Source organism: Hemiscyllium ocellatum, chromosome 45 (assembly GCF_020745735.1).
Source record: "Hemiscyllium ocellatum isolate sHemOce1 chromosome 45, sHemOce1.pat.X.cur, whole genome shotgun sequence".
In the NCBI taxonomy this organism is placed as follows: Eukaryota; Metazoa; Chordata; class Chondrichthyes; order Orectolobiformes; family Hemiscylliidae; genus Hemiscyllium; species Hemiscyllium ocellatum.
Window position 1 is genome coordinate 1,295,568 of NC_083445.1, and position 16,096 is coordinate 1,311,663.

At 51.0% G+C, this 16,096-nt stretch overlaps 1 protein-coding gene across 1 annotated transcript in view; it reads left to right on the forward strand.

Annotated features, from left to right (window-relative positions):
• The window catches only part of LOC132835838 (cAMP-specific 3',5'-cyclic phosphodiesterase 4D-like), a 28,714-nt gene extending 13,801 nt beyond the window's left edge, over nucleotides 1-14,913 (forward strand). The window contains exons 7-10 of the mRNA XM_060854935.1: nucleotides 6,093-6,247; nucleotides 6,650-6,772; nucleotides 13,258-13,440; nucleotides 13,851-14,913. Coding sequence (XP_060710918.1) covers nucleotides 6,093-6,247; nucleotides 6,650-6,772; nucleotides 13,258-13,440; nucleotides 13,851-14,237 — 848 coding nt within the window. The 3' untranslated portion in view covers nucleotides 14,238-14,913. The remainder of the gene's footprint in view (nucleotides 1-6,092; nucleotides 6,248-6,649; nucleotides 6,773-13,257; nucleotides 13,441-13,850) is intronic.
• Nucleotides 14,914-16,096: the final 1,183 nt, after the last annotated feature.

The following is a 16,096-nucleotide window of genomic DNA, read 5'->3' on the forward strand; positions in this document are numbered from 1 at the left end:
CAATAGATACTGCTCACCCAGGGACACCCATATCCCCCAATAGATACTGCCCACCCAGGGACACTCACATCCCCCAATAGATACTGCCCACCCAGGGACACACACATCCCCCAATAGATACTGCCCACCCAGGGACACTCACATCCCCCAATAGATACTGCCCACCCAGGGACACCCACATCCCCCAATAGATACTGCCCACCCAGGGACACCCATATCCCCCAATAGATACTGCCCACCCAGGGACACTCACATCCCCCAATAGATACTGCCCACCCAGGGACACTCACATCCCCCAATAGATAGTGTTCACCCAGGGACACCCACATCCCCAAATAGATACTGCCCACCCAGGGACACCCACATCCCCCAATAGATACTGCCCACCCAGGGACACCCACATCCCCAAATAGATACTGCCCACCCAGGGACACCCACATCCCCCAATAGATACTGCCCACCCAGGGACACTCACATCCCCCAATAGATACTGCCCACCCAGGGACACCCACATCCCCTAATAGATACTGCCCACCCAGGGACACCCACATCCCCTAATAGATACTGCTCATCCAGAGGCACCCACATCCCCCAATAGTTACTGCCCACCCAGGGATACCCACATCCCCCAATAGATACTGCCCACCCAGGGACACCCACATCCCCCAATAGATACTGCCCCTCCAGGGACACCCATATCCCCCAATAGATACTGCCCACCCAGGGACACTCACATCCCCCAATAGATACTGCCCACCCAGGGACACTCACATCCCCCAATAGATACTGCCCACCCAGGGACACTCACATCCCCCAATAGATACTGCCCACCCAGGGACACCCACATCCCCCAATAGATACTGCCCACCCAGGGACACTCACATCCCCCAATAGATACTGCCCACCCAGGGACACACACATCCCCCAATAGATACTGCCCACCCAGGGACACACACATCCTCTGAATGAAAAGCAGTTACATTCTCACTAAGGCTACCAGGGTACCTTAAAACATAACAGGCCCTTGCAGTGTCCTGTCAGAATGACCGCAGACTGTGACCTTTTACCTCTGTGCCTTGGTGGTGACAGTCCCAAGCTTCCTTCAGCGTGTAGTCCTGCACCTTGGAATGTGCCAGTCTGCAACACTCCGTCATGGTCAGCTCTTTACAAAGGGACACCAGCAGGTTCTGGCAACACCAAGGAGCATCTCTCACCAAGCTGATGGTTCTCCAGGTGCTGTTGATGTTTGTCTCAGTGTGTGTCCCAGACCATGGAGCCCAGAGTCATGTGACACGGAGCTGCTCAGGACGCACCTTAACACAAACACTGCATCTTTCTCCAACTCCTTTTGCAAAATTCCTGAAGCAATTTCTTGGAGCCATTTTGAGGCAGAGAGAGTTTGGATAAACATGAAGATGTGAACGGTGGTGCCTTTCTCACCACTACCCAGGTTATATCTTGGCGCTTGTTGGACAGTTCCAGTAATGAGGCATTCTGGGCAGTGGTCACACTGGTTGTTCAGTCACTCGGTCACTAATTAGGGGCAGCATTTTATGAAGAATGGTGAGCAAGCAAAGCTAGCTGTCTTCCAATTTGTGTTAATGTGCGGCAAAGGGAGAGAGAAAGGTGTCTTTTTGCAGCCTGGAGGCTCCTTGCCCCTGTCCTGTCCACACACAGGAGCCAGTCACAGAGCTGTTACACTCAGCATTCCTGACCCAAGCAACTGGTTCTGATTGAGAAACCAACCAACAGGTGATCCCTTGGTGAAACTGCCAAAGCAGAATTCCGGCAGCTCAGAGAGAGGTTAAAGAGGAGGACCCACAGATAGTGGTCTCAGGATTGTTACCAGTGCCCCGTGCTAGCCAGGGTAGAAATGAAAGAATAGGCAGGGTGAACACGTGGCTTGAGGGATGGTGTAAGAGGGAGGGGTTCAGATTTGTGGGGCATTGGGACCAGTTCTGGGGAAGGTGAGACTATTACAAATTCGATGGTCTACACCTGAACCAGACTGGAACTAATGTCCTTGGGGGAGTTTTTGGTACCATTGTTGGGGAGAGTATAAACTAATGTAGCAGGGGGCTGGGAACCAGAAGAGAAGACAAGTAGATAGCAAAGTGGAATCCAGAGAGTGTGAGTAACAGGATCATGAAGTTAGCATTACCAACGGGAAGAGTCGGCAGAGAGCAAATGAACACTAAAGAACTGATGGTCTGACGTACATATGCTCTAATGCAAGGAGTACAGTGGATAAGGCAGACGAACTTAGGGATTGGATTGGTGCCTGGGAGTATGATTTTATTGCGATCACAGAGACTTGGTTGTAGGAAGGGCATGATTGTCAACGAAATGTTCCAGGATCTAGATGCTTCAGACAGGGCAGGGAGGGAAGTAAAGCGGGGGGAGGGGGGGGGAGCGGTGGAGTTGCATTGCTGGTCAGGGATGATATCACGGCTGTGCTAAAGGAGCACGCTGTGGAGGTCTTGGGTAGTGAGGCATTATGGGTGGAGCTGAGAAATAAGAAGGGTGCAGTTACATTGTTGGGGCTGTATTCCAGACCCTCCCAACACTGAGCATGAGGTAGAAGAACAAATCGGTAAACAGATTATGGAAAGATGTAGAGGCAGCAGGGTGGTGGTGACGGGAGATTTTAATTTTCCCAACATTGACTGGGATACACTTAGCGTCAGAGGTCTGGATGGGGTAGAATTTGTACGAAGCATCCAGGAGAGTTTCCTAGAGCAGTATGTCAATAGTCCGACGAGGGAAGGGGCGATATTGGACCTGGGACTCGGAACGAGCCAGGACAGGTAGTAGAAGTTGCAGTGGAGATTTCTTTGGGAATAGTGACCACAATCCTGTAAGTTTTTAAATACTCACAGGGAAAGATAAGAGTGGTCCTAAGGGAAGGGTACTAAACTGAGCCAAGGCCAATTATGTCAAAATTTGGCAGGAGCTGGGAATTGTGGCTTGGGGACAGCTATTTGAAGGGAAGTCCACATTTGAGATGTGGGAGGCTTTCACAGAGAGGTTGAAGGTAGTGCTGGATAGGCACGTCCCTTTGAAAACAAGAGATAGGAAACGCATGATTTGTGAACCGTGGATGACAGGAGAAATTGTGTGACTAGCCAAGAGGAAAAGGGAAGCATACATAAGGTCCAGGCAGCTCAGAACAGAACGGTCCTTGGAGGAATATCGGGAGAGTAGGACCAATCTTAAACGAGAAATCAAGTGGGCTAAAAGGAGTCATGAGAAAACTTTAGTGAGCAGAATTAAGGAGAATCCCAAGGCCTTTTCTTCATATATAAGAAGCAAGAGGGTAACTAGAGAAAAACTTGGTCCACAAAAGGATAAGGAAGTCGAACCTGAGAAAATGGGTGAGATTCTCAATGATGACTTACTATCAGTGTTCACTGAGGAGAGGGACATGGTGAATGTTGAGATGAGAGATAGAAGTTTGTTTTCTCTAGATCACGTTGAAATAAGGAGGGAGAATGTGTTGGGTAGGCTAACAGACATTAAGGTAGACAATTTCCCCAGGTCCAGATGGGATCTATCCCAGATTGCTGAGGGAGGCAAGAGAGGAAATAGCTGGGGCCCTGACAGATATCTGTAGCATCCTTAAACATAGGCCAGGACTGGGAAATTGTTAATGCGGACCCCTGTTCAAGAAGGGTAGTAGGGACATTCCAGTTAACTACAGAGCAGTGAGCCTGACGTCAGTGGTGGGAAAGTTGCTGGAGGAGGTATTGAGGGCTAGAACCTATTTATATTTGGAAGAGAATGGGCTTATCAGTGATAGGCAACATGGTTTTGTGCGGGGGAGATTATGCCTTACCAACTTAATAGAGTTCTTGGAGGAGGCAACCAAGTTGGTAGATGAAGGAAGACCCGTAGATGTTGATACATGGACTTTAGTAAGGCGTTTGATAAGGTTCCCCATGGTAGACTAATGGACAAAGTCACATGGTGTGCAGGGTGTTCTAGCTAGGTGGATAAAGAACTGGTTGAGCAATAGGAGACAGAGAGTAGTAGTTGAAGGGAGTTTCTGGAAACAGAGAAAGGTGACCAGTGGGTGTCCCACAGGGGTCAGTGCTGGGGCCACTGTTGGTTGTGATATACATAAATGATCTTGAAGAGGGCACTGTTGGTATGATCAGCAGTTTTGCAGTTGACACTAAGATTGGTGGAGTAGCAGAAAGCATAATGGACTGTCAGAGAGTACAGGAGGATATGGATAGACTGGAGAGTTGGGCGGAAAAGTGCCAGATGGAGTTCAATCCAGACAAATGTGAGATGATGCATTTAGGGAAGTCTAATTCTGGAGCGAACTGTACTGTAAATGGTAGAGCTTTGGGAAAAGTTGATGGGCAGAGAGATCTGGGAGTGCAGGTTCATTGTACCCTGAAGGTAGCTGCACAGGTGGATAGAGTGGGCAAGAAGGCACATAGTACGCTTACCTTCACTGGACGGGGTATTGAGTATAAGAGCTGGCAGGTCATGTTAAAATTGTACAAGACATTGGTTCGGCCATATTTAGAATACTGTGTACAGTTCTGGGCACCACATTACCAAAAGGATGTGGGCGCTTTGGAGAGGGTGCAGAGAAGGTTTACGAGGATGTTGCCTGATATGGAAGGTGCTAGCTATGAAGAAAGGTTGAGTAAGTTAGGTTTATTTCCATTAGAATAAAGGAGATTGAGGGGCGACCTGATTGAGGTTTACAAAATCATGAAGGGTATAGACAGGGTGGATAGCAATAAGTTTTTTCCCAGGGTGAAGGGTTCAATAACGAGAGGTCACGGTTTCAAGGTGAGAGATGGAAAGTTTAAGGGGGATACACATGGCAAGTACTTTACACAGAGGGTGGTGGGGGTTTGGAACGCGTTGCCAGCAGAGGTGGTAGAGGCAGGCATGGTAGATTCATTTAAGATGCGTCTGGACAGATGCATGAGTAGGTGGGGAGCAGAGGGACATGGATGCTTAGGAAGTGGGCGATAGGTTAAGAGAGTAGATTTGGATCGGCTCAGGCTTGGAGGGCTGAAGGGCTGTAAATTTTCTGTGTTGTTTGCCCTGAACACCCACCCATGGTGCTGATGGTTCCGACAATGTCCCCTGACTGCTTACCCAAAGCAGCAGTGCAAATATAGCTTACAATAAGCTCCAGTAACTTGTTTTAAAACTGTGACATTTCCTTCCACAGTTTCCTTGGTTCAAAAACAGTTTCCATTTCCCATTTTGGTCCATAAACCAAAATTAAAGACAAATATAAAGATCTGGTCTTGACAGCAGCATCATAGCTAAGTTTGTCACCTGGTTTCCAGTAATAGCAGCAGTCCTGTCTCATTCACTGTCCTGCCATAGTTCAGGTTGTAGTCTATTGTAAGCAATGCTCACAACCTCAGCACTACATGTGGTTTTACCAGGACGTTGCCTGGCATGGTAGGAAGATCGTATGAGGAAAGGCTGAGGCACTTGGGGCTATTTTCATTGGAGAAAAGAAGGTTTAGGGGTGACTTGATAGAGGTGTACAAGATGATTAGGGGTTTAGATAGGGTTGACCATGAGAACCTTTTTCCACGTATGGACTCAGATATTACGAGGGGGCATAGCTTTAAATTAAGGGGTGGTAGGTATAGGACAGATGTTAGGGGTAGATTCTTTACTCAGCGAGTCGTGAGTTCATGGAATGCCCTGCCAGTAACAGTGGTGGACTCTCCCTCTTTATGGGCATTTAAACGGGCATTGGATAGGCATATGGAGGATAGTGGGCTAGTGTAGGTTAGGTAGGCTTGGATCGGCGCAACATTGAGGGCCGAAGGGCCTGTACTGCGCTGTATTTTTCTATGTTCTATGTTTCAACTTGAGGCTCATTGACAACATTGCTTGATATCACACGGCTCACTAAGGCAGCATAGGACATCAGCCCAGCTCTTAATGTTAGGCACGCTTATCCAGGGCCTTAGCATTCGGTATGTTTTGGAGCCTTTCTGGACTGGGTGCTGTCTACTTCTGACAGATTCTTTGTGAACTTTAGGATCTCTGCCCTTGGGCGAATGTGGCCCAATAATGGCCATTTTGTTCCTGTCTCCCAGATTCGGAGCTGGCTCTAATGTACAATGACGAATCTGTCCTGGAGAATCATCACCTCGCTGTGGGCTTCAAACTACTTCAGGAGGAAAACTGTGACATATTCCAGAATCTCCCCAAACGACAGCGGCAAAGTCTACGCAAGATGGTCATTGACATGGTGAGTACATTTCAACCCCATGTTTTCCCCCCTCGGTTCAGTGGGAAGCCGAGTCAGGGTCAGACTTCAGAGCATATAATGTTGGGCAAGTCACGCTGTGAAGAAAGTGAGGTCTGCAGATGCTGGGGATCAGAGCTGCAAAATGTCTTGCTGGAAAAGCGCAGCAGGTCAGGCAGCATCCAAGGAGCAGGAGAGTCGGCGTTTTGGGCATGAGCCCTTCTTCAGGAATGTCGCACTGTGTCCAAACAAGCCAATTACCTGGTCATGATCAGGTGCAATGTGTGGCTGTCGTTTTTCTCCATATTCCAACAGTGACCACACGACAATAGCGACAATAGCTGGAAGGTGCAGGGTGGAAATGAATCTCTCTGTCTCATTTTTTCTCTTGTGCTTCTATAACAGGTTCTGGCAACAGATATGTCAAAACACATGAGTCTCCTCGCAGACCTGAAAACGATGGTAGAGACAAAGAAAGTGACGAGCTCAGGGGTCCTCCTGCTGGACAACTACACTGACAGGATTCAGGTACGGACTGTGTTCCCCGGGTCAGGGTGTACGGTATGGGTGCCCTGTTTCAGAAAGTACGGACTGTGTGTCCCGTGTCAGAGAGTACGGACTGTGTGTCCTGTGTCAGAGAGCACGGACTGTGTGTCCAGTGTCAGAGAGTACAGACTGTGTGTCCCGTGTCAGAGAGCACGGACTGTGTTCCCCGGGTCAGGGTGTACGGACTGTGTGCCCCATGTCAGAAAGTACAGACTGTGCATGCTGTGTAATAGCATATGGACTGGCTGGTCTGTGTCAGAGTTTACAAATTGTGTGTCCTGTATCAGAGAGTACGGACTGTGTGTCCTGTGTCAGAGAGTATGGATTCTGTGCCCAAAGTGAGAGAGTACGGACTGTGTGTCCCATGTTAGAGAGTATGTACCGTGTGTCCCGTGTCAGAGAGTACGGACTCTGTGTCCCGTATCAGAGAGTACGGACTGGGTGTCCCGTGTCAGAGAGTACAGACTGTGTGTCCCGTGTCAGAGAGTACAGACTGTGTGTCTCATGTCAGAGAGTACGGACTGTGTGTACCGTGTCAGAGAGTACGGACTCTGTGTCCCGTATCAGAGAGTACAGACTGTGTGTCCCTTGTCAGAGAGTACGGACTGTGTGTCCCGTGTCAGAGAGTTCGTACCGTGTGTCCCATGTCAGAGTGCACGGACTGTGTGTCCCGTGTCAGACAGTACGGACTTGGTGTCCAGTGTCAGAGAGTACCAACTGTGTGTCCCGAGTCAGAGACTACGGAATATGTCACCCCTGTCTGAGAGTACGGACTATGTGTCCAGCGTCAGAGAGTATGGACTGTGTGTCCCGTGTCTGAGAGTACGGACTGTGTGTCCCGTGTCAGAGAGTAAGGACTGTGTATCCTGTATCAGAGAGTATGGACTGTGTGTCCCATGTCAGACAGTACGGACTCTGTGTCACGCGTCAGAGAGTAGGGACTGTATGTCCCATGTGAGACTGTACAGACTGTGTGTCCCGTGTCTGAGAGTACGGACTGTGCGTCCCGTGTCAGAGAGTATGGAATATGTGCCCAGTGTCAGAGATTACGGACTGTGTCCCCCATCTCAGAGAGTACGGACTGTGTCCCCCATCTCAGAGAGTACGGACTGTGTGTCCCATCTCAGAGTGTATGGACTGTGTGTCCAGTCTCAGAGATAACAGACTGTGTGTCCCGTGTCAGAGAGTATGGACTGTGTGTCCCGTGTCTGAGACTACGGATGGGGTGTCCGTGTCAGAGTGTATGGACCGTGTGTCCAATGTCATAGAGTACGGACCGTGTGTCCCGTGTCAGAGAGTACAGACCATGTGTCCCGGGTCAGAGAGTACGGACTGTGTGTCCAGTGACTGAGAGTATGGATTGTGTGTCCCTCGTGCGACCGTATGACTGTGTCCCACATGAAACTGTATAAACTATGTCACCCCTGTCTGAGAGTACGGACTGAGTGTCCAGTGTCAGAGAGAACGGACCGTGTGTCCTGTGTCAGAAAGTACAGACCGTGTGTCCCGTGTCAGACAGTACGGAACGTGTGTCCCGGGTCAGAGAGTATGGTCTGTGAGTCCAGTGTCACAGAGTACAAACTGTGTGTCCCCTGTCAGAAATTACAGACGAGGTGTCCCGTGTCAGAGAGTACGGACTGTGTGTCCAGTGTCGGAGAGTACGGACTGTGCGTCCCGTGTCGGAGAGTACGGACTGTGTGTCCTGTGTCAGAGAGTACGGACTGTATGTCTCCTGTCAGAGATTACGGACTGTGTGTCCCGTGTCAGAGAGTATGGACTGTGTGTCCCTTGTCAAAGAATACGGACTTGGTGTCCAGTGTCAGAGAGTACCAACTGTGTGTCCCGAGTCAGAGACTATGGAATATGTCACCCCTGTCTGAGAGTACAGACCGTGTGTCCAGCGTCAGAGTGTATGGACTGTGCGTCCCGTGTCGGAGAGTACGGACTGAATGTCTCCTGTCAGAGATTACGGACTGTGTGTCCCGTGTCAGAGAGTATGGACTGTGTGTCCCGTGTCTGAGACTACGGATGGGGTGTCCGTGTCAGAGTGTATAGACCATGTGTCCAATGTCATAGAGTACGGACTGTGTGTCCCCTGTCAGAGAGTACGGACTGTGTGTCCCGTGTCAGAGAGTACAGACCATGTGTCCCGGGTCAGAGAATACGGACTGTGTGTCCCCTGTCAGAAAGTATGTACGTGGTGTCCTCCCATGCCAGAGTGTATGGACTGTGTGTCCCGTGTCTGAGAGTACGGACTGTGTGTCCCGTGTCTGAGAGTACGGACTGTGTGTCCTGTGTCAGAGAGAACGGACGGGGTGTCCCGTGTCAGAGAGTACGGACTGTCTGTACCATGTCAGAGTGTATGGACTGTGTCTCCCATGTCAAAGAGTACGGACTGTGTGTCCCGTGTCAGAGAGTACGGACTGTGTGTCCTGTGTCAGAGAGAACGGACGGGGTGTCCCATGTCAAAGAGTACGGACTGTGTGTCCCGTGTCAGAGAGTACGGACTGTGTGTCCCGTGTCAGAGAGTACAGACTGTGTGTCCCGTGTCAGAGAGTACGCACTGTGTGTCCCGTGTCAGAGAGTACGGACTGTGTGTCCTGTGTCAGAGAGCACGGACTGTGTGTAACATGTCATAGAGTACGGACTGTGTCCCCCCTTTCTGAGAGTACGGACTGTGTGTCCAGTGACTGAGAGTACGGACTGTATGTCCCATGTCAGAGATAACGGACTGTGTGTCCAGTGACTGAGAGTACGGACTGTATGTCCCATGTCAGAGAGTACGGACTGTGTGTCCCGTGTCAGAGAGTACGGACTGTATGTCCCATGTCAGAGAGCTGAAAATGTGTTGCTGGTTAAAGCACAGCAGGTCAGGCAGCATCCAAGGAACAGGAAATTCGACGTTTCGGGCACAAGCCCTTCATCAGGAAAGACGAGAGTACGGACTGTGTGTCCCGTGTCAGAGATAACGGACTGTGTGTCCCGTGTCAGAGAGTACGGACTGTGTGTCCCGTGTCAGAGAGTACGGACTGTGTGTCCCGTGTCAGAGAGTACGCACTGTGTGTCCCGTGTCAGAGAGTACGCACTGTGTGTCCCGTGTCAGAGAGTACGGACTGTGTGTCCCGTGTCAGAGAGTACGGACTGTGTGTCCCGTGTCAGAGAGTACGGACTGTTTGTCCCGTGTCAGAGAGTACGGACTGTGTGTCCTGTGTCAGAGAGTACGGACTGTATGTCCCATGTCAGAGAGTACGGACTGTGTGTCCCGTGTCAGAGAGTACGGACTGTATGTCCCATGTCAGAGAGCTGAAAATGTGTTGCTGGTTAAAGCACAGCAGGTCAGGCAGCATCCAAGGAACAGGAAATTCGACGTTTCGGGCACAAGCCCTTCATCAGGAAAGACGAGAGTACGGACTGTGTGTCCCGTGTCAGAGAGTACGGACTGTGTGTCCCGTGTCAGAGAGTACGCACTGTGTGTCCCGTGTCAGAGAGTACGGACTGTGTGTCCCGTGTCAGAGAGTACGGACTGTTTGTCCCGTGTCAGAGAGTACGGACTGTGTGTCCAGTGACTGAGAGTACGGACTGTGTGTCCCGTGTCAGAGAGTACGGACTGTGTGTCCAGTGACTGAGAGTACGGACTGTATGTCCCGTGTCAGAGAGTACGCACTGTGTCTCCCTTGTCAGAGAGTACGGACTGTGTGTCCAGTGACTGAGAGTAATGGACTGTATGTCCCATGTCAGAGAGCTGAAAATGTGTTGCTGGTTAAAGCACAGCAGGTCAGGCAGCATCCAAGGAACAGGAAATTCGACGTTTCGGGCACAAGCCCTTCATCAGGAAAGACGAGAGTACGGACTGTGTGTCCCGTGTCAGAGATAACGGACTGTGTGTCCCGTGTCAGAGAGTACGGACTGTGTGTCCCGTGTCAGAGAGTACGGACAGTGTGTTCCCTGTCAGAAAGTATGTACGTGGTGTCCTCCCATGCCAGAGTGTATGGACTGTGTGTCCCGTGTCTGAGAGAACGGACGGGGTGTCCCGTGTCAGAGAGTACGGACTGTGTGTCCCGTGTCAGAGAGAACGGACGGGGTGTCCCGTGTCAGAGAGTACGGACCCTTGTCCAGTGTCAGAGAGTACGGACTGTGTGTCCCGTGTCAGAGAGTACGGACTGTGTGTCCCGTGTCAGAGAGTACGCACTGTGTGTCCCGTGTCAGAGAGTACGGACTGTGTGTCCCGTGTCAGAGAGTACGCACTGTGTGTCCCGTGTCAGAGAGTACGGACTGTGTGTCCCGTGTCAGAGAGTACGGACTGTGTGTCCCGTGTCAGAGAGCACGGACTGTGTGTCCCGTGTCTGAGAGTACGGACTGTGTGTCCCGTGTCTGAGAGTACGGACTGTGTGTCCCGTGTCAGAGTGTACGCACTGTGTGTCCCGTGTCAGAGAGTACGCACTATGTGTCCCGTGTCAGAGAGTACGGACTGTGTGTCCCGTGTCAGAGAGCACGGACTGTGTGTCCCGTCTCAGAGAGTACGGACAGTGTGTCCCGTGTCAGAGAATACGGACTGTGCGTCCCGTGTCAGAGAGTACGCACTGTGCATCCCGTGTCAGAGAGTACGGACTGTGTGTCCCGTGTCAGAGAATACGGACTGTGCGTCCCGTGTCAGAGAGTACGCACTGTGCATCCCGTGTCAGAGAGTACACACTGTGCGTCCCGTGTCAGAGTGTACGGACTGTGTGTCCCGTCTCAGAGAGTACGGACTGTGTGTCCCGTGTCTGAGACTACGGATGGGGTGTCCGTGTCAGAGAGTACGGACTGTGTGTCCCGGGTCAGAGAGTATGGTGTGTGTGTCCCCTGTCAGAAAGTATGTACGTGGTGTCCTCCCATGCCAGAGTGTATGGACTGTGTGTCCCGTGTCTGAGAGTACGGACTGTGTGTCCCATGTCAGAGAGTACGCACTGTGTGTCCCATGTCAGAGAGTACGCACTGTGTGTCCCGTGTCAGAGAGAACGGACCCTGTGTCCCGTGTCAGAGAGTACGCACTGTGTGTCCCGTGTCAGAGAGTACGGACTGTGTGTCCCGTGTCAGAGAGTACGGACTGTGTGTCCCGTGTCAGAGAGTACGGACTGTGTGTCCCGTGTCAGAGAGTACGGACTGTGTGTCCCGTGTCTGAGAGTACGGACTGTGTGTCCCGTGTCAGAGAGTACGGACTGTGTGTCCCGTGTCAGAGAGTATGCACTGTGTGTCCCGTGTCAGAGAGTACGGACTGTGTGTCCCGTGTCTGAGAGTACGGACTGTGTGTCCCGTGTCTGAGAGTACGGACTGTGCGTCCCGTGTCAGAGATAACGGACTGTGTGTCCCGTGTCAGAGATAACGGACTGTGTGCCCATTGTCAGAGAGTACGGACTGTGCGTCCCGTGTCAGAGATAACGGACTGTGTGTCCCGTGTCAGAGATAACGGACTGTGTGCCCATTGTCAGAGAGTACGGACTGTGTGTCCCGTGTCAGAGAGTACGGACTGTGTGTCCCGTGTCAGAGAGTACGGACTGTGTGTCCCGTGTCAGAGAGTATGGACTGTGTGTCCCGTGTCAGAGAGTACGGACTGTGCGTCCCGTGTCAGAGAGTACGGACTGTGCGTCCCGTGTCAGAGAGTATGGACTGTGTGTCCCGTGTCAGAGAATACGGACTGTGCGTCCCGTGTCAGAGAATACGGACTGTGTGTCCCGTGTCAGAGAGTACGCACTGTGTGTCCCGTGTCAGAGAGTATGGACTGTGTCCCGTGTCAGAGAATACGGACTGTGCGTCCCGTGTCAGAGAGTACGCACTGTGCGTCCCGTGTCAGAGAGTACGGACTGTGTGTCCCGTGTCAGAGAATACGGACTGTGCGTCCCGTGTCAGAGAATACGGACTGTGCCTCCCGTGTCAGAGAGTACGGACTGTGCCTCCCGTGTCAGAGAGTACGGACTGTGCGTCCCGTGTCAGAGAGTACGCACTGTGCGTCCCGTGTCAGAGAGTACGCACTGTGCGTCCCGTGTCAGAGAGTACGCACTGTGTGTCCCGTGTCAGAGAGTACGCACTGTGCGTCCCGTGTCAGAGAGTACGCACTGTGTGTCCCGTGTCAGAGAGTACGGACTGTGTGTCCCGTGTCAGAGAGTACGGACTGTGTGTCCAGTGTCAGAGATAACGGACTGTGTGTCCCGTGTCAGAGAGTACGCACTGTGTGTCCCGTGTCAGAGAGTACGGACTGTGCGTCCCGTGTCAGAGAATACGGACTGTGCGTCCCGTGTCAGAGAGCACGGACTGTGCGTCCCGTGTCAGAGAGTACGGACCGTGTGCCCTGTCACATATGTGCTGATTATGTGAAGAAGTGTTGGAAGTTGCAGAAACAATGAATCCCTGATAACCATATCTGAGCTCCCACTCGCTCCCTCGAGTTTAGTTCCCATGGTTCCTCAGAGTTGGTCTGTTTGTGTTGCTAGGTGATGAGGAATATGGTTCACTGTGCTGACCTGAGTAATCCTACCAAACCACTGGAGTTGTACCGGCAGTGGACAGATCGCATCCTGGAAGAGTTTTTCCGTCAGGGAGACAAGGAACGAGAGCGCGGTATGGAGATCAGCCCAATGTGTGACAAACACACGGCCTCCGTGGAAAAGACGCAGGTATTGACTGAAACAAGGGAGAGGTTATGTATGAACAACGGAGCCATGTATTTCATTGAGCCTCGGCCCTCCTGGGTTATTGGAGACTTCTGCTGCCCTCCTCCTCCTGTCTAACAGTGTTTGAGAATGAGCACAGGTTATCGTGCACCCATCAGTGTAAGGTCGGGCTGGTTCTCAGTGTCAGTCTGGTTATAAATGATCCCAAATCCAGGTTTCCCCTACATGAGGACCACAATGTGGGACAGTCAGCAAGACCTGCTTCTCCCAGGAATCTTGGTCCGGAATAACTATGTCCACAGCAAGGAGAGCATAGGGAGAGCAAGGTAATGGCGGGAGAGGCTGAGGAAGGGAAGTGGTCAGGGGATGGAATAAGGTTTATTGTCTCTGATGCCATTCTCTGTGCCTTGCAGGTGGGATTCATTGACTACATAGTGCACCCGCTGTGGGAGACATGGGGTGACCTCGTGCACCCTGATGCCCAGGATATCCTGGACACACTTGAGGACAACAGGTACTGGTACCAGAGTATGATCCCACAGAGCCCCTCACCACCACTGGATGACCCCAGCCAGGGCGAAGAGGTTTGCACTGACAAGTTCCAGTTTGAACTGACACTGGAGGAAGAAGAGGAATCCGATCGATCAGACAAAGAGAGAAACAGCACGGGGGAGGAGGAGACAAGCTGCCACAGCTCCGAAGAGACCATGTTGTGCACAGCTGAGGCACAGGAAGACAGCAGCACCAAGGAGGGACAAATAGGCCCCACAGCCAAGGACACATCTTCGGTAGAGTCATAAAAGAGGGAGAGCAGCCCTCTGTGCAAAACAGATGAAATTTGTCCATTCTTGGAGACATACGCATCACCTGTGATTGGAATCCAGGTCTGTGGGTGGATTCCAACATCAGAGCGCCCGAAAACTGAGCAAACTCAGTATGGGAAGGGGACAGGAGATCAAAGCCATTCTTTGGTTTGAACCTTTAATACGATGAGAGGAAGTCACTTTGAAAGAGTGTGTACCTCAATCTCCCCCCAGCCCAGCAGCAGTGAAAGAAACAGTCACAACCTGGGTAAACGAGAGACTTCCAACAAGAACCAGGTGGACCCACCTAAGCTCCCTCTCCCCCACATTGTTTCCATAACAAGGAATCTGTTTCTCTGAGTGTGACAGGGTCTGGGAACTGCGTGCCTTTTCTAGAATTATCTACAAGCTTTGTCTTTGTAGTTAAGTCAAGCAATGATTTGTTTTATTTTTAATGTTATATTTTACGTACTGTTTCTTATAAGTTATTCCGCTAGGTTCTAGAAAGAGCCAGATCAATGGAACATAAGCCGGTGGATATGAAGTGAAACTGGTTGCAAACACTAAACTCTGCTCCTCAGTTTGTGAAGTCTTCCTCTAACCTTCTTTTGCACAATATGGCAATATCTTTGGGACTTTTTAAAATAATTTATGTTGTAGAGATTCTGTGGTGCGCACAAGTTGCTGCGCTGGCTAAGGTTGGGAACGTTTCCTCGGTTTGAGGTTTCCTGTTCCCATGTGCCAGGAGGGAACTGCACTTTCATGTCTGTGAATGGCTTTGAGAGGACCAAGGCTTAAAGCTAGGACCACCTTAAACATGCCTCGTGTCTTCTCCATTCTTGGCCTCTTTAGAAGGAGACGCTGAATCCCAAGGAAATCGGTTTTCACAGGATCTCCAGCACCTACTTATCCACTCATCTGGTGTCTGGAGGAAATGTGACCATGGGAATATTATAGCCAAGTCCAGTTGTGTCTTCATTAGATACACATGCACAAATATGTGTTACACACTCACGCACACTCACTCACTCACTCTCACACACACACACCCAGTCACTCACTCTCACATACACCCACACACTCACTCTCACATACACCCAGTCACTCACTCTCACATACACCCACACACTCACTCTCACATACACCCACACACTCACACTCACATACACCCACACACTCACACTCACATACACCCACACGCTCACTCTCACATACACCCACACACAGACACACACATACTCACTCTCACATACACCCACACATACTCACTCTCACATACACCCACACACTCACTCTCACATTCACCCACACACTCACTCTCACATACACCCACACACTCACACTCACATACACCCACACATACTCACTCTCACATTCACCCACACACTCACACTCACATACACCCACACACTCACTCTCACATACACCCACACACTCACTCTCACATACACCCAGTCACTCACTCTCACATACACCCAGTCACTCACTCTCACATACACCCACACACTCACACTCACATACACCCACACGCTCACTCTCACATACACCCACACACTCACTCTCACATACACCCACACACTCACTCTCACATACACCCAGTCACTCACTCTCACATACACCCAGTCACTCACACTCACATACACCCACACACTCACTCTCACATTCACCCACACACTCACACTCACATACACCCACACACTCACTCTCACATACACCCACACACTCACTCTCACATACACCCACACACTCACTCTCACATACACCCAGTCACTCACTCTCACATACACCCACACACTCACACTCACATACACCCACACGCTCACTCTCACATACACCCACACACAGACACACACATA